This window comes from Aquarana catesbeiana, linkage group LG06 (genome assembly GCF_042186555.1).
Source record: "Aquarana catesbeiana isolate 2022-GZ linkage group LG06, ASM4218655v1, whole genome shotgun sequence".
In the NCBI taxonomy this organism is placed as follows: Eukaryota; Metazoa; Chordata; class Amphibia; order Anura; family Ranidae; genus Aquarana; species Aquarana catesbeiana.
The window spans coordinates 229,651,624-229,676,555 of NC_133329.1; the positions used below are offsets into that span (position 1 = coordinate 229,651,624).

The 24,932-nt window shown below is 43.2% G+C and overlaps 1 protein-coding gene across 1 annotated transcript in view; it reads left to right on the plus strand.

Annotated features, from left to right (window-relative positions):
* The window catches only part of GTF3C1 (general transcription factor IIIC subunit 1), a 395,149-nt gene that overhangs the window by 48,626 nt on the left and 321,591 nt on the right, over positions 1 to 24,932 (plus strand). The window contains exon 7 of the mRNA XM_073633018.1: positions 18,865 to 19,020. Coding sequence (XP_073489119.1) covers positions 18,865 to 19,020 — 156 coding nt within the window. The remainder of the gene's footprint in view (positions 1 to 18,864; positions 19,021 to 24,932) is intronic.

The following is a 24,932-nucleotide window of genomic DNA, read 5'->3' on the forward strand; positions in this document are numbered from 1 at the left end:
CATGACCTTTTATATGCAGGCCTTCAGCCTAAGCAGAGCAGAACCTTTCCGGTACATACGTCCCTAAAAGAGACCGTACTTCAGGAATGGAAGAAACTGGAAAAGGGGGGATTCTTCCCTAAAAATTTGAAAATAAGGTTTCCCTTCAAAGAGGAAGATACAATGTTGTGGGAAAAGTGCCCCAGACTGGACGCTTCCCTATCTAAGGTTTCAAAGGGTTCAGAGCTTTTCTTTGAGGACTCAGGCACCCTAAAGGAGCCAATGGACAGAAAGGCTGAAGGGTATTTAAACAAAGCGTGGGAAGCCTGCTCCGCTAACTTTAAGCCAGCACTAGCCACTACATGCGTGGCGCGTACTCTAGATTTATGGTTTAAACAGCTCTGCACTCTTCTGGAGTCAGATACTCCCAGGGAAGAGATTTTGGATGCTTTACCAACGCTAAATAAGGCAGTAGCCTATATAGCAGATGCGTCCACGGAGTCTATAATATTGTCGGCCAGGTCTACAGCATTAATTAATGAAGCCAGGAGGGCTATCTGGCTGAAGACCTGGGAAAGAGACAGTGTCAAAGGCCAAACTCTGTTCCCTCCCCTTTAATGGAGATTTGCTCTTTGGTAAAGAGCTAGAATCTGTCCTAGAGAGGTCGGCCGAAAATAAGAAAGGGTTTCCTTTCCCCAAAAAACAATGGCAAAAAATAATAAATTTTCGTCCCTTCCAGAGATCAGGTGAAAGGAACTATCATCAGGGGAACAAAAGACAGCATAACAAGGGTGGCAATACAGGAGGGGTAGGGGCAGAGGTGGCTTCCTTTTTAACCCCCCCCCCCCAGCCTAAAGACCCAGTGACTCAGCCATGTGGGAGGAAGGGTGGGGTCATTCCTCCCACAGTGGCAGACCATTTCCAGCAGCAGCTTCATCCTGGATCTGATAAAATCGAAGGTACAGGATAGAGCTCTTGGGCTGCCCCCCTCAAAAATTTCACACAACAATTCTCCCAAAAGACGTGGAGAAGGCAACAGCTATGTCTTCCCTCCTACAGAGTATGCTGGAGGAGAAGGTGATAAGCTTCATCCCCCCAACCCTAAGTAAAGGGGGGTTTTATTCTCACTTTTTTTGATAAAAAAAGACATCAAGGAAATTTCGACTCCTTTTGAACCTGAAGCAAGTGAACATGTACGTAAGGTACAAACGATTCAAAATGGAGTTCATTTACACCACCAGAGATTTGTTAACCCCTGGGGTCTTCATCGTCTTATTGGACCTAAGAGACGCCTATCTTCATGTCCCCATTCGACACTGCCTGGACTCCTGTCGAATGGGGACATGAAGATAGACAGTTTCTCAGGTTTGCAGTGAAGAAAGGGTTCAAGACCCTCTTTTTTTCAGTTCAATGCTCTGCCCTTCGGATTGGCGTCAGCACTACGCATCTTTACGAAGATTTTGGCAGAAGCTCTGTGTTTTCTGGGATCGAAGGGAATTATATGAATTTCCTGTCTGGACGACCTGCTGATCTTTGCAGACTCAGCAGATGAGGTGAAACAGAACCTGAGCAGAACTATCAGACACCTTCAGCAGCTGGGGTGGCTGGTAAATCAGGAGAAGTCACAGTTGGTACCTACTCAAAGTATAGTATTCCTAGGATACCTAATAGACTCAACTACATCCAAAATTTTTCTGACAAAAGAAAAAGTGGCAAAGATAATTGCAGAGGTGAACAGCCTCTGCGTATGTACAGAGATCTCAATTCAGGGTATAATGAGGGTTCTTTGTTTGTTGACAGCAGCCATCCCAGGAGTCCAGTGGGCACAACTCCATACTCGAGCACTTCAGGCGTCCATGCATTCTGTCTGGGAAGGAAGGACTCCGAGGCAGACAGAGATCCCGCAGGAAGTAAAACTCTCAATAGAGTGGTGGTTGATCCCTGCAAATCTCTCTGCAGGTTGACTTTGGTCCCAACACAACCCTCTGGTGGTCACCACGGATGCCAGCGGTCAAGGGTGGGGAGCCCATTCAGGCGCACATATGGTCCAAGGGGTCTGGAACTGGCAGGAAGCCAGCCTCTCTTCCAATGCAAGGGAGCTGAGTGCAGTTCTAAAGGCTCTAGTAGTCTTTGGTCCGACTCTGAGGGGAAGACACGTGCAGGTCCTTTCGGACAATATTACCACAGTATGTTACATCAACAAGCAGGGAGGTACAAGAGTCCCAGGTCTTATAAGGATAGCAGAAAAGGTCCTTCAATGGGCAGAGGCAAATCTTTTATCCCTGTCTTCAATTCACATAAAAGGGGAATTAAATACTCTGGCAGATGTCCTAAGCAGGGAGATTCTGTCTCTGACAGAATGGTGCTTGAATCGAACAGTGTTCGAATAGATAGTGCAGAAGTGGGGAATCCCACAAATAGACCTTTTTGCTACAAGGCAGAACAGGCAGGTGGAACAATTTTTCTCCCTACAGAGAGATCATCTCAGTCTGGGCCTAGATGCCCTATCCCAGTCCTGGGAGGCAAATCTGGTGTATGCATTTCCACCGTTTGCCCTCATTCCAAAGATTATCCGGAAGATAAGCGTGTCGAGCACGAAGCTTGTCCTGATCGCACCATTCTGGCCAAGGAGGTCTTGGTTCTCGGGACTACTAAGACTCCGCATCTCGGAGCCTTGGAGACTGCCTTACAGGGCAGACCTCATATATCAGGGAGAGGTGAATCATCCAGAAGTGAGCTCTTTCTCTGACGCCCTGGCTTCTGAGGGGGAGCTGTTAGAGCAGAGAGGGTTATCGGCAAAAGTAATCGATACCATTCTTAGCAGCCGGAAGCCGTCCACTAACGCTTTTTACAATAAAATCTGGAAAAAATTTGGGGCCTGGCGCCTGCTCAGTAACAGAGTGTCAGGAGCCATGATCCCGGCGGTCCTAGATTTCCTCCAAGCCGGAGCAGATCTAAATCTGGCAGTCAGTACCCTTAAGGTGCAGGTATTGGCTCTATCTAGCTTTTTAAATCAAAGACTGTCAGAAGATCCACTGGTGAAGAGATTTCTTGCATCCATTAGCCGTAAGCGTGTCCCCAAGTCAAGGAGGTTCCCTCCCTGGGACTTATCCACTGTTTTGCAAAGTCTTTGTAAAACACTGTTTGAGCCAATAGACGAACTGCCCATAAAGCTCTTAACCTTGAAAACAGTGATTTTGGTGGCCCTAGTCTCCGCTAGGAGGGTTGGTGAGATACAGACGCTTTCAGTGATTGAGCCCTTCTGCATCATCTTGCAAGACAAGATTATCCTCTCGCTGGATCCGGCATTTCTCCCCAAAGTACCGTCTAACTTCCATAGGTCAGAAGAGATCGTGATACCATCATTTTGGGGTAATCCTAAAAAGGACAAGGAGGCAGGATTTAATAAGAGAGATGTCAGGAGATGCTTGATCACTTACATAGTGCGCACCAAGGAATTGCGACGTTCCACCAGCCTGTTTGTGTTGTTTGCAGGTTCAAACAGGGGTAAAAGGGCATCTAAAAATACCATCACAAGGTGGATGAAGTCGGCCACCGCAGAGGCATACAAAGCAGCATCCCGGACACCTCCGTTAGGAATAAATGCTCATTCCACAAGAGCGGTTTCTACTTCTTGGGCTGAAAGGGCAGGAGCATCTCCCCTCCAGATTTGCAAGGCCGGAACCTGGTCCAGGTTTCAGACGTTCGTAAAACATTACAGACTGGATCTGCTTGCCAGCCAAGACCAGTCTTTCTGCAGGAAAGTGTTGCAGGCTGTGGTCCCGTCCTGATCAGGTAGTCCTATTTTGTCCTCCCTGTAAGCCGTCCTGGAAGATGACTTGGAAAAACAGTGTTGTTACCTGTTAACTACTTTTTCCAGGAATCTTCCAGGATGACGTCAGTTCCCTCCCTTCTTTGTTGGTGATTAGCAATGTAAAACATAGAGTAAAGATAAAGCTACGCTAATGAAGGTTAATGATTGCTTATTCTGAAGCCTTCGGTTATTTGTTAATACTGAGTGGCTAATACATGTGTTCTGCTTTTATGATGTGGATCATGTGTTTCCTGTGCTGGGTGGGAGGAGCCTATCTCAAGGGTCACCCTTGAAAAAGTCACGTGCCTAGTGACGCAATGTGTCGGGAGGAGGAGCCTGTGACGTCACCAGCAGTATTTTGTGTGCACTGTTGGCGGATGAGGAGAGCATAGCGATACGCTATGTGCAACTGATCATTCCATATGCGGTACACTCTGTGGGAAAGCGTGACTGAGGTTATTCTAGCATTTAAGGATTACTTGGCTAGACCATCTGCGCAATGGTTTTCTTTTTCTTTGTTGTTTTTCATGTCATGGGAGTCAGCTGAATGTTGGAAATTTATCTAGGGCAGCAACCAGTGAAATTTTTGAGTGAATCATCTGTCACTCAGGAGACTTATTAAGGCTTGATTATCTAGCCCCATATTTGTGAATTTTTTCTTATAAGTGGAATGTGATATCTCTTTTACCTGTGTTAGAAGGTCTGCTATATTTATATTATCACACAGAAGGAATATATACATTTATATAGTTATTTGTATTTCTATATGTTTGGTTCATTATATGTTTTTACAATTATTTTACACTATTTGGTGGTTCACTGTGCAATAATAGGAGGGTAATATCTGCGCAAAGGTTCACTTATAATAATTTTTAATTGTGTGTTGTCAGTTCACATACCTGTTTGCAGCTATATTATTTAGAGTATTTTTATATTTTTCTCACATAATTTATCGTTTATCCACATCAGTGCTTGAGTGCATTGATACACAGTTAACAGGTAATAACACTGTTTTATCTGATGTTAATTTAAATCACCATATATAAATTAACAGTGGTTAGAGGTTTTCCACTTTAAGGCAGCAAAAAAAAAAAGATGTTCAAAGCTGAACTGATTACTCTAAATAACTGATTACTCTAAATAAAGGCAAGCAGCTTTTAGCCTTGGAACTGCTCAACAGTGCTGTCGGAAGCAAGTCAATTGGTTTAATTAATATTCTGAAGAAATGGCTAATGTGTGTGAACAGTTTGTGATTTTCTAAGCTGCATCTGACTTTTGGTTTCACCTAAAAGTGAATGCAGCAATATACATGCATGAACACTTCTATAATGGCCAGTGCATATTGGAAAGCAAATACAAATATTCATGTTGTGGACAAGCCCAAAAATAACGGATCGACTGTCCTAAATAGACCTAAACTGGTTTGCCACTTCATGGCAGGAAGTGCAAAATAATAATAAATAAATTATTATTTCACTTATTGACTGCAATTGCTAATTTTAATCTTACAGTGCAAGACACAGGGAAGTTATTTATACACCATGGGTTATAGGCTAATACGTTCGGGTGATTGGACATTGACAAGATTTTGAGGACGTGCCCCCTCTTGAGCACCTCCCCTATAACCATTGTCTGTGAATCCTCACTTTTCTGCTAGTGTCTATAGGTAATAAACCTTTTCTCTTTTTACAGAGAAACCAGCTTCACTACTTTATTAAATGTTTTTATTTTTCCTACAATTCTTTAATTGACCTTTTACTGTCTTCTCAAAACTACGAAAGCATTATATCTGGATCAGTGCAACCTTGTTAAAACCTTGGTAACTGTACCCAGACCCCACGCTGTGGGGATGTGGGAACAGCCTATAATTTTGTTTTGCGTACTGGATCTTGAGTGGGGCAGTTGCGCCACAGGGTACTATACAGGTCCAGATCCAGGGCCATGGTCCATCGCTATAGAAACCAGTCCCTGAAGACCTCTTCTGGAGAATGCCCATCATGATGGGTGTAGCCTAGACTTATATACAGTCCACTTTTGTGAACAGGTAAGGCTGGGTCACCCTGTATACAGTCCTTTGAAAAAGTATTTATACCCCTTGACGTTTTCCACATTTTGTGATGTTAGAACCAAAAGCGTTAATGTATTTTTTGTGGATTTTATGTGATAGACCAACACAAAGTGGCACATAGTTGTGAAGTGGAATGATAAATGGTTTTCGAAATTTTTTACAAATCTGTAAAATGTGTGGCGTGCATTTGTATTAAGCCTCAACTTGTCTTCAGCCTAAACTTTGTAGAAACACCTTTCGCTGCACATCTTTTTGGGTATGTCTCCCCCAGCTTTGCACATCTAGAGAGAGTAGGGTTGCGCCGATACCAAGCGTTTGCACAAGTATTTGTACTCGTGCAAATGCTCCGATGCTTAATCCGATACCTCCCTCTCCTGTTGTACCAGGCCGGTATCCTCAGCGTAGCAGGGGGGGCCGGGCAGCCTCTCTGATGATCAGTGGGGGCAGTTATAAGCACTGATCCCTGTATAGCTTTCAATAAAGCAGCTGGCAGCCGCTTCTCCTCCTCTCCCTCCCGCGGCTATCAGCTGCTTTATTGAAAGCTGTACAGGGAGATTGGTGCTTATAACTGCCCCTACTGCCGCACCAATCACTCCTGTCCCTGGTGTCCTCTCCTGGCTCCTGTACTCCTCCAGTTCCTCCTCCAGTCCCCCCTTTGTCCCGGATCTGTCAGGATGGAGAGCGGAGGAAGGAGCCGGTAAATGTATTCTATCCACTCCTTCCTTTTCTGAATAAACAGTCGGTGATCACGGACTGTGTCCATTCATAACTGAGCAGCACAGTTTACGATGTTTCAGCTTATGAATGAACAGACGCCTCTGTCTCTTGTCCATTCATCTTCAGTGCAGCTAAGGCTGCAGAGAAAGGAACTAGGGAATCTGTGTCCTCCAGTCCCTTTCCCTGTCTCAAAAGGGTGATGAACCCTGATATCTCACCAAAGCCCCCCCCCCCCCACCCCCCAATAGAGCTGATAAAAAATAAATAGATAAAAAAAGGAAATAATTGTAACAAATATTTTACAACATTAAAAAAAAATTTGGTATCGGCGAGTACTTGAACAAAAGTATTGGTACTTGTACTCGGTCTTAAAAAAGTAGTATCGGACCCTACTAGAGAGTGAGATTTTTGCCTATTCTTCTTTGCAAAATAGCTCAAGCTCTGTCAGATTGGATGTGGAGTGTCTGTAAAGCAATTTTCATGTTTGGGAAGTATTAGCTTTACAGTGCAAACTACTCAAACTTTTTGCTAAAATGTAACTAGTCAGAGCTCAGTCTCAGGTGGATGTCACACCACTGATCACACACTTTAATCCCACTTCTACCTCTTTATAAGATACTCAGGCACTCCCTCTTGTCCATTTGCCACAAGGATATGTTGCAGAACAGTCTACAGTTGGTGACAGCCTACTCCTACCGGACATGCTTACTCCTTTAGCCAGCTCTTGCTGCTATTTCTGTACATCAAACCACAGCTAATTGAACCAGGACAATAAACCACCAACATGACCCTTTCTTTCAGTATTCTTTAGTTGCAGGGCAATTACAACAACTTCCATCTACTCTTCCCTTCTGTGTAGACATCATAAAAAAATATACAGAATGGCAATAATTCCCATTCTTATTCACAGAATCCTTTGGTTAAAAACTTGAACAGCAGAATCTGCCTGTAAGAGATGACTCAAGTGCATGTCTTTGCAAGGAAGACATCTATTTGGTTAGGCACTTGACCAATTCTTTAAACAGGTCACAGATGGAAAAGTTTTGCTTCCTCAGAAAAAGGCCACAGAATGACCCTCTTCAGGAGCTCCTAGCTCTACTAAAGCAGAATATCTCTACGCTCTTCCCAGGTTTCCACTTCTAAATCTAAGCCCAGCACTTTCCTTGGGCACAAGGCTTGGCCCACAAAGTCCTCTCTAAAGCCCTCTTCACAGTGAGGGTTTTGAGTGTGTGTGTGTGGGGGGGTTGTCCGTTGCGAAGGTCAACGTTTAGTTCTTTCAAATTGAACAAAAACTGAGGAAAGTCCTATTTGCAAAAGACCATGAACCACCTCTTGTCTCATGGAGTTGTTGTACCAGTACTGCCACAAGACAGGGTCAAGGGATTCTACTCAAACCTGTTAACACTACCAAAGCCCAACAAATGTATCTGTTCTATCTTGGGCATAAAATCCCTCAAGAAATTTGTTTTCATTCCAAAATTTTGTATGAAATCAGTAAGGTCAGTAATCGCCTCTCTGAAACAAGAGGAACACATGGCATCCATGGACATCCAAGATGCTTATCTATATGTCTCCCATTTACCCTCCACATCAGCATTTTCTATGCTTTACAGTGGCAGACAATGACTTTCAGTTTGTCTCCTTGCCTTTCAGCCTGTCCTCTGCTCCCAGGGTGTTTTACAAAGATCTTGGCACCCTTGCTTGCCTTTCTCAGAGCTCAGGGTGTCCAATGACAGTCTGTCTGGATGACCTTCTCCTAAAGGTTGCATCCCCCTTGCAACTTTTACAAAATGTCCAAAAGACAATTCAACTGCTTCAGGCCTTTGGGTGATCAACCTCAAACAATCTGCTCTGCAGCCTTCCATGTGCCTAGAGTATCTGGGCTTCATCCTAGACACATCTCAGACAAAAAGACTTTCTGGAAAGGGGTCTTCTACTCTTTGACAGTTCAAAGAACATCCAGTAAAATAAAAGTGAAGCGCTCCACACTTCAAACATGAAAGTAGATATAAGACAGCAAAACGCAATAATGCAAATAAAAATAAGTCCTAAATAAAGTCCCAAATGCCACACGTGAAAAATGAAGTGATTAAAAGAGAATTATGTTTTTTTTGTTCCCCCATCATACTTACCTAGGTGGATTCAGCATCTGTCCCCGGCACCTCTGCACTGATAACCGAGCTATCGAACACCGCCAATAGCTTGGTTCTCTCAACCCCCCAAGCAGAGAGCCGCTGCCTGTCAGTCAGCAGCTCTCTCCGCTCTGCCCCCCGCACTCACTGGACCGCTAAGCTGTGGAGGGGCCGTCTCAGGCTCTTGGCAGCTCGCTGAGAGGCTGAGATGGGTATCAGTCCAGGCACCTGTGGATCCAGACTTTATTGTCGTGATGACGCGGTGCCTGGACTAATTTCTGTGACGTCAGCAAAGAGCAGACTTCAGCCCGCTCTCTGCCGAAAACTAATTGCACTCCTGTGACCCATAGGAGAAGCCCAGCCAAACGAGCTTGGGCTGGACTTTTAAGTAGAAGTCCCATACACAGTCCAATTTTAAATCATTAAGCAACCTTGATCTGACAAATGGCTTCATGCCACAAACTGAAAAAAAAAGAATAAAATTGAATATGAAACTGTAAAATAATACAATAATGTTAATAAAGTCGAACACCAGACATGTGAAATATGAAGTGACTAAGTGAAAGTCCCATATAAAGTCCAATTTAAAACTGTAAGCAATCTTGATCTGTGAACTTCAGCAATTCTTCAGTGTATACAAACATGTGCAAAACACTCCGAACAACTTGTAACACAGACCTCATTAACCACTTCAGCCCCGGAAGGATTTACCCCCTTCCTGACCAGAGCACTTTTTACAATTTGGCACTGCGTCACTTTAACTGCTAATTGCGCGGTCATGCAATGCTGTACCCAAACGAAATTTGCGTCCTTTTCTTCCCACAAATAGAGCTTTCTTTTGATGGTATATGATCACCTCTGCGTTTTTTATTTTTTGCGCTATAAACGGAAAAAGACCGCAAATTTTGAAAAAAAAAATGATATTTCCTACTTTTTGTTATAAAAAAAAATCCAAGAAACTCAATTTTAGTCATACGTTTAGGCCAAAATGTATTCGGCCACATGTCTTTGGTAAAAAAGTCAATAAGCGTATATTTATTGGTTTGCGCAAAAGTTATAGCGTCTACAAACTAGGGTACATTTTCTGAGCTATTTGCTGAGTGGCATGGAGAGTATTTTGCAGCTCTCATTTGTTTTTGAAAATGAAAAATGACAAGAAAATTTTTTTTTCTTTTTTTCAATTTTTAAAACTTTGTGACAAAAAGTGAGGTCTGCAAAATACTCACTATACCTCTCAGCAAATTGGGGTGTCTACTTTACAAAATAGGGTCATTTGGGGGGGTTTTGTGCCACCTGGGCATTCCATGGCCTCCAAAACTGTGATAGGCAGTGAAGAGTGAAATCAAAAATTTACGCCCTTAGAAAACCTGAAGGCAGTGCTTGGTGTTCAGGGTCCCGTACGTGGCTAGGCTCCCAAAAAGGCTCACACATGTGGTATCCCTGTACTCAGGAGAAGCAACAGAATGTATTTTGGGGTGTAATTGCACATATTCCCATGGCATGTTTGAGCAATATATCATTTAGTGACAAAAAAAAAAAAAATCTGTCTTTTTCCCGCAACTTGTGTCACAATATAAAATATTCCATGGACTCGACATGCCTCTCAGCAAATAGCTTGGGGTGTCTACTTTCCAAAATGGGGTCATTTGGGGGGGTTTTGAACTGTCCTGGCATTTTATGCACAACATTTAGAAGCTTATGTCACACATCACCCACTCTTCTAACCACTTGAAGACAAAGCCCTTTCTGACACTTTTTGTTTACATGAAAAAATAATATTTTTTTTTGCAAGAAAATTACTTTGAACCCCCAAACATTATATATTTTTTTTAAAGCAAATGCCCTACAGATTAAAATGGTGGGTGTTTCATTTTTTTTTTTTTCACACAGTTTTTGCGCAGCGATTTTTTTCAAACGCATTTTTCGGAGAAAAAACACACTTTTCTAAATTTTAATGCACTAAAACACACTATATTGCCCAAATGTTTGATGAAATAAAAAAGATGATCTTAGGCCGAGTACATGGATACCAAACATGACATGCTTTAAAATTGCGCACAAACGTGCAGTGGCGACAAACTAAATACATTTTTAAAAGCCTTTACAGGTTACCACTTTAGATTTACAGAGGAGGTCTACTGCTAAAATTACTGCCCTCGATCTGACCTTCGCGGTGATACCTCACATGCATGGTGCAATTGCTGTTTACATTAGTGACAGGTACTCTTTTTTTGAAAAAATTGGGGTCTATTAGAACCTAGATCTGTCCTCTGCCCTCAAAGCATCTGATCACACGAAGATCGGTGTGATAAAATGCTTTCCCAATTTCCCAATGGCGCTGTTTACATCCGGCGAAATCTAAGTCATGAAATGCTCATAGCTTCCGGTTTCTTAGGCCATAGAGATGACTGGAGCCATTCTGGTCTCTGATCAGCTCTATGGTCAGCTGGCCGAATCACCGGCTGCATTCTCAGGTTCCCTGTTGGGACAGGAGAGCCAGAGAAAAACATGGAAGACGGTGGGGGGGCATTCCCTCCCACTGCTTGTAAAAGCAGTCTAGAGGCTAATTAGCCGCTAGGATTGCTTTTACATGAAAGCTGACCACTGGCTGAAAAGAATGATACCAAGATGATACCTAAACCTGCAGGCATCATTCTGGTATAACCACTCAAAGTCCAGCAACATACCAGTACGTTGCTGGTCCTTGTTGGATATATATTGTAAACTTTTTTTTCATGCAGCCTGTGGGCTGAAGGGAAAAAAAGATATTGATCGGTGGTAGAGCTGCACAATTAATCGTTAAAAAATTGTGATCTCGATTCACCTCCCCTGATGATCTCTCCTACTGAGTTTGCCGATTTCTTTCATATAAACAAGAGGAGAGATTATCTGCTCACTCAGCTGTCAAAAGAAAACATCCAGGCAGTCTGCCAAGTTTAGAACTTGAAACATTGTGTCTAACTTCCTTCTTAGGCTCGGTTCACACAGGGACGACTTGTCAGGCGACCTAGTCGCCTGACAAGTCACCTCCCGTTCTGTGCTATGGAACCGTTCTAAGGGGAGCGACGCAAGTCGCTCCGACTTAGAAAAAGGTTCCTGTACGACTTTGGGGGCGACTTGGGGCGACTTGCATAGACTTCTATACAGAAGTCGTTTTGCAAGTCGCCCGGGCAGTTGTGTGCAGGTCGCCTCGGTGAGGTGACCTGCAAGTCGTGCCGCCTCTGGTGTGAACCGAGGCTTAGATCAAAGGGATAAACTTCTCTCTGTAAACAAATAACCTGGGCAATCTGCCAAGCTTTAAACAACCTGTAAATGCAGGAAGTTTAACCACTTAAAGTCTAAATCTTTTTCTGATACTTCTTTCTTAAAGAGGAGTTCCACCCAGGGGGGCCGTCAAAAAAAAAAAAAAATTAAAAGTCAGCAGCTACAAATACTGCAGCTGCTGACTTTTAATTGGACACTTACCTGTCCCTGGGTCCAGCGATGCAGGGGATCGAAGCCCCGCTCCTCCCCCCCTCCGCTCGTCGGCGCCGGCATTTCAACTGTGGGTGCCAGGCTGTGTCTTCACCGCCTGGCACCCACTGCGCATGCGCGAGCTGCGCCGCGCGCCGTGATTGGCCGCTCAATCACCTGGGACCTGTAATGGGTCCCAGATGATTGACAGGAGGGAGGGAGAAGAGCGGAGCCCTTCCTGTGCCGAGGGGGAAGTGATGTCACCAGCCCAGGCAAAGGAACAGGCAGACTACGAGGGACCACCTAGCAACAGGCATTTAGAGGTAAGTGGAAAAAAAAAAAAATATCCAAATGTTTTTTTGTTTTGTTTTTTAGAATTTTTCCAGGCATTTTTGTTTTTTGGGTGACACCCCACTTTAAGTTAAAATCACATATATATATATATATAATTTTTTTTTTTTTTTTTTTTTTTTTTTAGCAGAGAGCCTAGGGAATAAAATGGCAATTGCTGCAATATTTTATGTCACACTGTATTTGCCCAGCGGTCTTTCAAATACAATTTTTTGGGGAAAAATACACTTCAATAAATAAAAAAAAAAAAACAGTAAAGTTAGCACAATTTTTTTTTTGTTTTAATGTGAAAGATGATGTTGCGCCGCGAGAATCGTGAGAGAATCGTGATCTATCCTCTAAGCAAAAAAATCGTGATTCTCATTTTAGCCAGAATCGTGCAGCTCTAATCGGTGGGTATGCCCACCATTAGAATACCTCCCTTCATCCACCCACTTCTAATGATGGGCATACATGCACCGTTTATATATGCTGAAGCATGGGGGGATCCTCCCGCAAAAGGCAGGAGCAAATCGCTCCTCCACCCACTGCTGCCCCCACGCTTTGGCATATATGCTTAAGTATGTAACTGTGGTGGTGAAATCGCCTCCGACAGCGCTGGTGTCACGGCTTTATATATCGTGTTGCTGTCAAGATAAATAAATCCGCTCTGCAGCTGAATGGCGTACCTGAAAACAAAAAAATGGTTACCAAACATGATAAAAACATAACAGTAAAACGTTACAGAATAGAATACAGTAAAAAAGAGCAGAACAATAGAGAGAGAGAACAATAAAATGACAACTATTTTTGGTTTTTATTATTTTATTAATTTTTTTTTTTTTTTACTTTTTTTTTGTTTTTTTGTTTTTTTTTTGTAACTTTAACTTTTGTAACTGGTACCAGGTTTGGGTCTCTCAAAATGCGATGGCAACTTGGGAGACCCTGTCAAAGTGTGTCCTAGTCTGTGCAGTGCTGTACCCTACGCTAATACTCAACTAGTGTATGGTAGCGTTCAAAACATTCACCAATGCAAAGACCAGGATTGTCAGGACAGAAGGGACAATAGTGTGTCATGCCTAAATCCGCGCTTGCTGCAGACACGACATCTTTTTTGGGGGGCTCGTTGGGTAGGGGTACTCGGGAGGACATAAAGAAAATGCCTCTCATGCAGCCGGCTTACTGCATTTGGTTGGGGATGGTGAGGTGGAGCACCGACTGGAAACAGAAGGGCTCTGACGATCTCTTCCTGGAATTTAAGTAAGGATCCAGTCTGTCCTGAAGCCCTGTATAGCACATAAGCATTCAGCAAAGCCAATTGAAATAAATAAACAGACACTTTTTTGTACCAGCGTCCGGCCCTATGGGCAACTAGGTACGGCGCCAACAACTGGTCGTTGAGGTCCACCCCTCCCATATTTTGGTTATATTCGTGGACACAGAGGGGTTTCTCCACAACACCAGTCGCCGTAGGAATTTGGACCGTCGTGTCTGCTTGAAGAGAGGTAAGAACGAAAACATTCTTATTGTCCCTCCACTTCATAGCGAGCAAATTATTACACTGCAAGCAGGCTCTCTCCCCCAGCCTAAGACGGGAATCTACAAGCCACTGGGGAAAGCCCCGGCGATTAGGTCGCACGGTGCCACATGCTCCAATCTGATCAAAAAGGTGACTAAAAAGTGGCACGCTCGTGTAATAATTGTCCACGTACAAGTGGTACCCCTTTCCGAATAAGGGTGACACCAATTCCCACACTATCTTGCCAGCACTTCCTATGTAGTCAGGGCAGTTTGTCGGCTCTACGTGACTATATTTGCCCTCGTAAACCATAAAACTACATGTATAGCCTGTGGCCCTGTCACAGAGCTTATACATCTTGACTCCGTATCTGGCACGCTTGCTGGGAAGGTACTGTTTGAATGACAAGCGGCCAGAAAATTTATTCAGGGACTCATCAACGCAGACAACTTGATGGGGAGTAAACAAGTCTGCAAAACGTTGGTTGAAGTGGTTTACGAGGGGACGAATTTTGTAGAGCCGATCGTATTCAGGGTCTCCACGAGGAGGACAGAGTTCATTGTTGTTGAAGCGCATGAACCGCAAAATCTGCTCGTATCGTGCCCTGGTCATGGAGGCAGAGAACACGGGCATATGGTAAATTGGGTCAGTGGACCAATATGACCGTAACTCACTCTTTTTATTTATGCCCATGTTGAGGGAAAGGCCCAGAAAGATCTTAAATTCAGAGACCGTAATTGGTCTCCAATCTCTGGCAAGGGAGGACTGGGGAATAGTGGCGATGTGTTGACCAGCGTATAAATAGCTTTGGTCCAAAATAGATCTATAGAGATCTTCGGTGAAAAACAGCGAATAAAAATCAAGTGGCGTAAAATCAACTGTTTCCACCTGAATTCCGGGTTGGTCAGTGAATGGGGAAGTACGGGTGCTGCAGAAGTGGTGGGTACCCAATTCGGATTGGCGAATGCAGCAGGAAGGGCACTATGGGCACGACGGGCCTGTGTTCGTCTTCTTGGTGGCAGTGGGACACTACTTGTGCTTGCCACCTCGCCAGCTTGAACTGCACTTATGGGACTCGCCATGTCACCAAGTGTTACTGCAGTGCTGGATGTACGACCAGGGTGTACTAGGCCGCTGTTGCTTGCCAGTTCACCAGAAGGAATGGCGGCGCTAGTACTGCTCTGCTCCATACGAGAGCCCTGCGGTTCTTGCACTTCAAGGACAGAAGAAGATGATTGGGGTCTGGTACGCCTGACCTTGGCAGGGACCACAACTCCGTCGTCAGAGCTATCTGTCATGGAGCCGCTGTCCTCTACAGGATCGTATTCTGAGCCTGAATCTGACAGATGAGTGACTTCCTCTTCACTTGCTCAGAAACGTGTAGGCCTCTTCACTACTGTACCTTTGATTTGCCATTTTGGGCTCTAAATTTAGGGGTACACTAGTGAGACTCACAGGCAAAAAAGCTCCTGACTGTTAGCGACTGATTCAAAACGCTCAGGCCTAACTCTGCGAACGCTGCAGTTATGTGTGCTGAGTGTTTTGTAAGTGTCAGTGATCGATCGATACTGCACTTGGGTGGGCTGGGCCGAGGGGCAAAACGCAGGTGCTAGCAGGTATCTGGGCTGATCCCGCTAACACTGCGTTTTTGGGAACCCTAAACTACTGGGGACGCTAGTATAGATCTCATCGGATCAGATATCGATCCGTTCAGATACTATAGCACTAAGGGAGGTGTATGCTACGTGCGTGGGTGTTAGCGGTACTGGCGCTAAACTGACGCTGCCTGGGGCGACGCAGACCTTATCTGACCCTAAAAACGTAACTTATATCACCGCCGGGCAATTAGGCCCGTCTGGGCCAATTCTGGCACTTTGGTCCTACATGTAAAAATCTTTTTTTTTTTTTTTTTTTCCCTAGGAAATTACTCAGAACACCCAAACATTATATATGTGTTTGTTTTTTTTTTTTTTGTTTTTTTTTTGTTGTTTTTTTTCTTTATTTAGCAGAGACCCTATGGAATAAAATGGCGGTCGTTTTATGTCTCACAGTCTTTGTGCATCGATTTTTCAAACACGTTTAAGAAAAAAAAAAAGTTTAATGAGTTTAAAAAAAATAAAGTAAATTTAGCACAATTGTTTTGTATCATGTGAAAGATGATGTTACTCCGAGTAATCAGGTACCCAACTTGTCACACTTTAAAATTGCGCACACTCGTGGAATGGTGCCAAACTTTGGTACTTAAAAAAATCTCCATAGGCGACACTTAACATTTTTTACAGGTTACCTGTTCAGAGCTACAGAGGAGGTCTTGGGCTAGAAATGGTGCTCTTGTTCTAACGCACGCGACAATACCTCACATGTGTGATTTGAACGCCGTTTACATATGTGGGCGAGACTTGTGTATATGTTTGTTTCTGTTTTTTTTTTTTTTTTTTTTTTTTTTTTTTTAATATATAAACATCCCTTGTAATAAAAATAGTGCGTGACAGGTCCCCTTTATGAAGGCTGGAAAGGCTGAGTTCAAAAAATAAACTGTCTCAGCCTTTCCAGCCACATCCCCGGCATGGTTTAATTCCGTGCCCGGGACTTCGAGAGTCATAGAGATAGCTGGTGACCAGATGGTCCCCAGTCATCTCTATGCTCAACCTCCGGTGGCGATCGATTCATTCCCCGGACAACAAAGGCTGGAGTAAGGCCTGCCCTAGAATACAGGGGCAGCTTTTTCTTTTCTGCAACAGAGGTGCAGTAATGGTATATTGGTACAGTAAATAGTGAAGCTGAAATTTAGAGAATAAAAAGATGAACCTAGCCTTTAAGGCTACTGCTTCACTCAGACAAACAGATTCCACCTTTTCTCCTTTCCTCTGGTCCTTACAAGGGGCACCCACCCCTCTTCATAATCCACCATTGTTAGGTAGATAGGGAATTTGATCACTAGAGCTCATGCTCTCAAACACCTCCTCCTGTGCCAGATTTTTTGAAACATCCTGGGCCTTTTAAAATAAAATGCAGGAACTAGTGCGCACAACCACAACCTAAATCGATAAAAGATAGTACCAGATGAGAAGCTGCCAACATAGATCAGTGTACTCACACAACCCTGACAGACAAATATTCAAATATGGTAAATATGTGGCACTAATCTATCATTGTGTACCAATTCCAAATACGGGAAAACCACAAAATTGCTGCAACAATAATATAAATAAATATAACTTCCTCTTACAAGTGCAGTGTGCATAATGTGATGACAATACCCTATGATGACCAGTGTATCAACATATTCTATTATGATTCCTCGTGCTCATAAACATACAAAATATATTAAAGTGCTCCGTGCACCATGTAAATCCTGTAGCAATTATTAAAGCAAACATTAAAAAGTGACACAATGTGCAAAATTACCATAAAGTGCATACGTGCGACTGGAGATGCAACTATGAATTCAATAATTTTGCGGACATTACGAGTCGCATTGCATGAAACAGCGTCTTTGTGGACTTTATTGCACAACTGTCACTTTATATGTACTATATTACCTATATGTGGATGCGGGGCTTTGTCGCATCTTCAGTCGCACATATGCATTTATGTTAATTTTGCACATTGTGTCACTTTGTATTTTTGTTTTATTAATTGCATTTTGCAAGGAGCACTTTAAGATAATTTGTATGTTGATGAGCACGAGAAACCATACTATAATATTTTGATGTATCACATTTTGTTGGATATATTTTTTGCGGATTTATGGTTGGTTAATGAATTATTGAATTCATAGTTGCATCTCCAGTCGCACGTATGCACTTTATGGTAATTTTGCACATTGTGTCACTTTTTAATGTTTGCTTTAATAATTGCAACAGGCGTTACATGGTGCACGGAGCACTTTAATATATTTTGTATGTTTATGAGCACGAGGAATCATAATAGAATATGTTGATACACTGGTCATCATAGGGTATTGTCATCACATTATGCACACTGCACTTGTAAGAGGAAGTTGTATTTATTTATATTATTGCAGCAATTTTGTGGTTTTCCCGTATTTGGAATTGGTACACAAGGATAGATTAGCGCCACATATTTACCATATTTGAATCCTGGGCCTGGGCCCATGTCTCTGATGCCCAAATCTGCAAGGCTGCCACCCGTTCATACCTTTTTTCAAACGTTTTACCAGGTGCATGTTCAGTCTTTTACTAATGCAGCTTTCAGCCGCAATGTTCTTGCTGTGGCACTCTGAACCTGGATTTTTTTAACCCCTGTTGGCACAGTTTTGTTGCCCAACCTTGTATGGCATTGCTTTGGTACTTCCCATGGTGTATGAAAAACTTGCCCGTGTCCTGTACTGTACAATTAAAATAAGAGGAATTTTGACTTGCCTGTAAATTCCTTATCTTGGATAGTAGTATAGGACACGGGCCACCCTCCCTAAACTCCCAATGTTAACTGCATTGCTTGTTAAAAAACTGAGGACTTAAACCCCATACACACTATTAGATTTTCTGCAGATTTTTGTCTTCAGATTTACCAAAACCATGTAGTGCAAGGGCCTGCCTGATTGCATACAGATTGAAACTCTTAAGTTTTGACCTCATATTATATGGTTTTGGTAAATCTGAAGACAAAAATGTGCAGAAAATCTAATTGTGTGTATGGGACTTAGAGTGGGTTAGCACTATAGGGAAGTGTCCCAGGGGGGAGGCATATACTCAAAAGCTTGCCCATGTGTAATCACCTGAAGGTACAAGCCTATATACCATGATGTGTGAGTAAGTTGCCTGTGTACAGTATTGTACTGCAAAATATAGAAATTACAGTAAGTAAAAATGTTTTTTATCTGACGTAGGTACTGACATAATGGTCCGATGTATCAAGCTGATTAAGGAATATAAAAGAAAAAAAGATGACGAAGATGATGAAGATGAAGAAGATTTGAAATCGGCATCAGTTCCCATCGACATAATATATGAGAAGGACATGTTAACACAAACCTATGAGCTCAGTATGTGTTTTTCCCTTTGTATCTGTATCTGTTCCTTAAAGGAGTTGTAAAGGCAGAAGGCTTGTTAACGTAATGCATTCTATGCATTAAGATAAACCCCTCGTGTGTAGCAGCCTCCCCAGCATCCCCTAATTACTTACCTGAGCCCCATCTCTCTCCAGCGATGCCCACTAGTGTCTTAGCCATCTGGGACTCTCCTCCTGATTGGCTGAGACACAGCAGCGGCGCTACTGACTCCCGCGGCTGTCAATCAAAGTCAGCCAATCAGGAGAAGGGGGGCCGGGTTTATTTTGAAATCACATTGAAAAACACCCCTTAGCATTTCTGCCCATGGTCATCTTGAGTAAGGGCAGATGATTTATGTAGCATTTACTTCCTGGAATCAATCTGCCCTTAGCTCAAGCATACAGGCAGGAGGATGTGCTTAGCTTTGAAAAAAAAAAAAAAAAAAAACACCTCTCTTCCCCTCCTGAAGACTCCTAGTATGTATGACATCATTTGCCTAGTCCAATGTTTACTACCTGCGCAATGATACACAATAAAACAAGGGAAGCAGTGCTCTCCCATTTGCCTAGGCCTGGAAACCAGGAAGTAGCTGAAGAAATGTAAAAAAAAAATTAAAACAAGAAAATATGCTATGCTTTTCTATCAATTTACCAATGCTAGCAGCATAAGGATTGAAAATAGTCTGTGTTGACTGAAAGAGTGAAGCTCTGCTTTAAAGTGTATCGAAAAGCCATCTATACGCTTGCCTACCTTCAGCAATGCAATGTCTGTTAGCTGTATTACCAGCTCTGACCACTTCATCCAGTCTTCTGAGTTCTGCATCTTCCCACATCTTGACTGGCTGATCTAGGATAATGTAACTCTCACACAGGATTTATTTCTACCCTGTACTGATGCATGCCAAAAATGTATGCTGATCCATCCATACAATGCTTGATTCTGGACTTTACATTGATTTAAAAACATAAGTGTGTGTTATATACACACAGTACTGTGCAAAAGTCTTAGGCAGCTGTGAAAAAATGCTCAAAGTGTTTAATAGTTTATTTTTTATCAACTGACAAAATAAAAAGTAAATGAACAGAAGAGAAATCCGAATCAAATCAATATTTGGTGTGGTACTCAGCAGGTAGGCTGTTCCAAACATCTTGGGGAACTAAGGCCCCTTTCACACTGGGGCGGTAGGGGGCGTCGGCGGTAAAACAGCGCTATTAGCGCTGTTTTACCGCGGTATTTGGCCGCTAGCGGTGCGGTTTTAACCCCCCGCTGGCGGCCGAAAAAGGGTTAAAACCCCTCGTATAGCGCGGCTATAGCTGCGGTATAGCCACGGTATAGCTGCGCTGTCCCATTGATTTCAATGGGAAGGAGTGAATACACCGCTCCAAAGATGCGGCTTGCAGGAGATTTTTTTTTCTCCTGCCAGCGCACCGCTTCAGTGTGAAAGCCCTGGGGCTTTCACACTGAACAAACAGCGGAGGCTGTTTAGGGGCGGTTTGCAGGCGCTATTTTTAGCGCAATAACGCCTGCAAACCGCCCCAGTGTGAAAGAGGCCTAACAGATCTTCTGTGGATGTAGGCTGCCTCGAATCTCTGTCTCTTCATGTAATCCCAGACAGACTCGGGGATATATATATATATATATATATATATATATATATATATATATATATATATATATATATATATATATATATATATATACATACATACACACACACACACACACACACACACACACACACACACACACACACACACACACACTCTATTCGTTAAGACAAGGAAGGGGCCGGTATATGACATATTAACTGTTTTTTTTCCCTCCCAGTCTCCATCTTATATCATATGTATGTGTGTGTGTGTATGTATATATAGATAGATATATATACACACACACTCTATTCGTTAAGACAAGGAAGGGGTCGGTATATGGCATATCCTGACAGATCCCCTGCAGCAGCCAGTGGAAAGGGGAAACCCGCCAGCGCTGACGGGGTGCCAGGGAACAACACAGGAGACTGGGGCAGCAGAACAACAATGGGGAGGCGGCGGGAGTGGCATGTGGAAGAACTGATGCCCTCCATTTCCCTCTTGCAGCTGCTGAATGTCTGCGGGAGGGAGAGGAGGAGATGTAGGCATTCAATGGCTAAATGGAGGGATTGGTTTCTCTACATGATGCCGCCCTCCTATTCAGGCATACAGGAGGGGCGCACGGGCTCCCTGAAGCATGGGGCCGGGTTGCAACAGGGACTCCTGGACGCACGTTCCTGCATTAAAGCAGCCCACTCATTTTAATGGACTACCAAAATAAATTTTGAATGAACTGCCAATGCACCGCAACAAACAAAAGCAAAAAAACACACCCTCCTTTTTTTTGCGCTGTGGTGTGTTGTCTGCTACAACACAGTGTGTTGGGATGCCACTCACAATGAATGGTACCACACATAGACCCATGTTCATTACCACAACACATAAGTGTGAAAGGGCCTTAATGGAAACCGTAGTTTTTATAAGTCTCCTGTTTATCGTACGTCCCGGGACACAGAGCACCATAATGACTATCTGGGTTATATGCCACCTATAGGTGAATGGACACTGGCAACCAATAGACCGGAAGTTCCCCCCATATAACCATTCCCATACAAGGAAGTACCTCAGTTTTTTTCGCCAGTGTTTTGAAGGCGATGGTCGTGCCTGTTTGAAGCTCTTCAAAATTTAATGATGTCCTGGTTAAGGACGTTATGATCGGATCCATTCGGATGGCATGAAGGCTAAAATGGATGGTACCCAAGCCTCATGGGAAAGAGAGAAGATTTTTCAAGGTTTTGCCTGTAATGCAGCCTTATGGCGATGGACCCTGCGTAATGGAAACCTGTGCAGTGTTTCTTCTGACCAAGGTGCTTTCCTGCAGGGTGCTATACAGGTCCAGGGGAGTGGACCTCAGATTAAGGGGGACCCAGTCTCTGAAGGTCTTTTATGGCAAAGCTCGCCTTGATGGGTGAAGATTGGACTCTTGTTATGTTCAGAGTCCTGCAGCAGGAATGGTAGGTCTGCATTTGTTTGCACACAGAAGTGTGCTGTTTAATCATGCTATGTACTCTTACTCATGTGGCTGCGGTTTCTCCTCCAGCCAATAGAGGGCGCAGGCTCGCTCAGTATGGCCTATTTTTATAAAGGCAGGAAGTGGAAGGGCGGCCATGCCATGTGGCAACAGGTTCAGTAGGCCTCTGGAGACATAGCAGCAGCCTAAAGATACGAACAAAGTGTGAGTACTTACTATGGGAGAACTGTGTGAAGACAAGTAATGATTATATGCTGCATATTTACTGCTTATCCGGGGGGATTGTACAACTGTAAGTTAAAACGCCCCTGGATAGTTAGTTTACTTTAATGTGTTGACTGCTCTATAAGCAGAAGCAGAAGCAGATGCAATGTAGTATACATGCCTGCAATCTTGTTGCTTAAATGCATGTTTAAATATACACGTTTGGGAAAACGTGAGCATGGAGGTGTTTATCTCCAGTATAGTGCATATGTGACTGACTAAAAACCTGCAGGTCTAGCATGGGCCCAGCTGCAGTTAAGCAGGGTTCATGCTTGAAAACCTGCTAAAAATGCACAGTTGCTAAAACGCACAGTTGCTAAAACGCACGGTTACTGGAATGCACAGTTGCTAAAAATGCACGGTTGCACAAGGATGCATGTTTTTGTCATGTTTTGCATAAATATACATGGTTATACATGTTTGCATAGAGATACATGATCATGGTTGCTTAAGCATTCATGGATGCACAAAGATGCATATTTATTCATGTTTGCATAATTGTAAAAGAATCTACATGTTTGCATAAAGATACATGTTCATGGTTGCGCATAATCGCACAGAGATACATGGTTATTAATGCTTACATAAAGATGCATGTTTGGACATGTTTATATAAATGAACATGATTATTCATGATCACATAAGGATGCATGGGTTTTTCCTAGACCCCGTGCCTAACTGGCAAACATATGATGGGGATGGCTTGCTGAGATTCTCCCGGGCACAGCATGATCCCTTTCGGGGTGCCGGTGGAACCTCTGCTTGCCCCCCCACTTTAATGTGGGCAGGCTGGGCGGTCTACACATACTATGTAGAGTTACAGTTGCTCCTTAGGTCTCTATTATTGTTTATGTTGTGTGATAGACTCTTCCACTATAAGACATTACCTGCATCCCCCTCAGGGGTACGCAATGCAATATTTTGCTTTTCTTATTATTATTTTGTATTGTTTCCATTTTTGTAAAACCAATAAAACATTTTGAAAGGATGCATGGTTGCATAAAGATACGTGTTTAGACATGTTTTGTATAGATGTACATGATTTTACATGGTCGCATAGAAATGCTTGATCGCATAAAGATGCTTGATTGTATAAAGATACATGTTTACTGAAATATACATGGTTATACATGTTCGCATAAAGCTGCTTGATGCCATAAAAATGCTTGTTCGTTTAAAGATGCTGGATCGCATATAGATGCTGGGTTGCAAAAAGATGCTGTATCATATAAAGATACATGATCGCATAAGGATGCATGATCGCATAAAGATACATGGTTGCATAAAGATGCATGTTTATACATTTCTATATAGATACGTGTTGCATAATGGTTTCCATGGGCACATGTTGCATGAATGTGTGTTTACAGTGCACATTTTCATATTTTGCCCAAATGCATATTTGCATGAACTTATGCTTCCATAAAAGCATATTTCTTAAACACATGCTGGCATGTTTTCATTTGTACTGCATACATATGTTTATTACATTAAGCTGTATACATATGTACTTGTTTTCTCTGGGATTTACATATGGGCCTATTTGCCTGGGTGCTTGTTTGCCTGAGGGTACATCCGTATGAGCGTATTGACCCTGTACTGCATACATGTATGCATGCCTAGGTGCTTGCATACCTAAGGGCTTGCATAGAGGTAAACCAACATTGTTTTAGGCCTGCATCCTTGGAGGACTGTTTATTAGGTTACCTGTTATACCAGTTAAATGGTTCCAAAAAAGAGGGGCAGCCGGGGGAAGCAGGAGCACCGCTCTCGGGTTCAGTGATCTGGCAGATATCCACATCCCCGATGGACAGTGGTTTCGGGTGCATCTGAACCATCGTGGTGTTTGGCATTGCAGTGTGTCCTGGCGCATTCATTTTTCGTCAGACTACGGCCACATCACCTTGTTCATGCCTGATCTCGGTTAATTGAAGCCTAAGCTGGATCAAGCCTGGTTAGTATACAGATGGGAGACTGCCCGGGGATACCAGATGTTGTAAGCTTTTCCCCACCCGGGTGAGGGATGCATCTGAGGCTGCTGGGTTTTTTGAGTATCTCAGGCCGTTAAGACTTAGGACAGTCTCTGAGGTGGTTTGTTCCATCCTTTGCCGGCAGAAACCTGGTTGGTTAAGGGCACCTCTTGGGCCTGGGGGCCTGTTACAGAGCCGTCAGTCTTTGCCTTACATTTGCTCTTGGAGCAGAAGTTATGGGCTCATTATTGTAAGAGAATTAAATGGTGGCAGTTCCAAAGTCAAATAGGAACATGAGGTCTATCTTAAGATCTCAACGCGCTGAATATCCTTCTGTTTTCAGATAGGTTAGACGGTTCAGTGATGACCTCTCTGCAAGAGGTAGATTTTGGGGTCCATAATCGTCTATAAACCCTCATCTTCATGTGGCAGTTTGTCTCCAGGCTCATCAAAGATTTCTGTAATTGCAGTGGAAAGCCGTTTTTTTTTGTGAATCTTCCTTTTGGGTTGGCCACAGCTCAGGAGGATTCTCAAAGCATCTAGCCCCAGTGCTGGGCTTGCAGGCTTGCTGAGACATCTCAATACTCTTTACCTCAATCTTTTGCTCAAGAA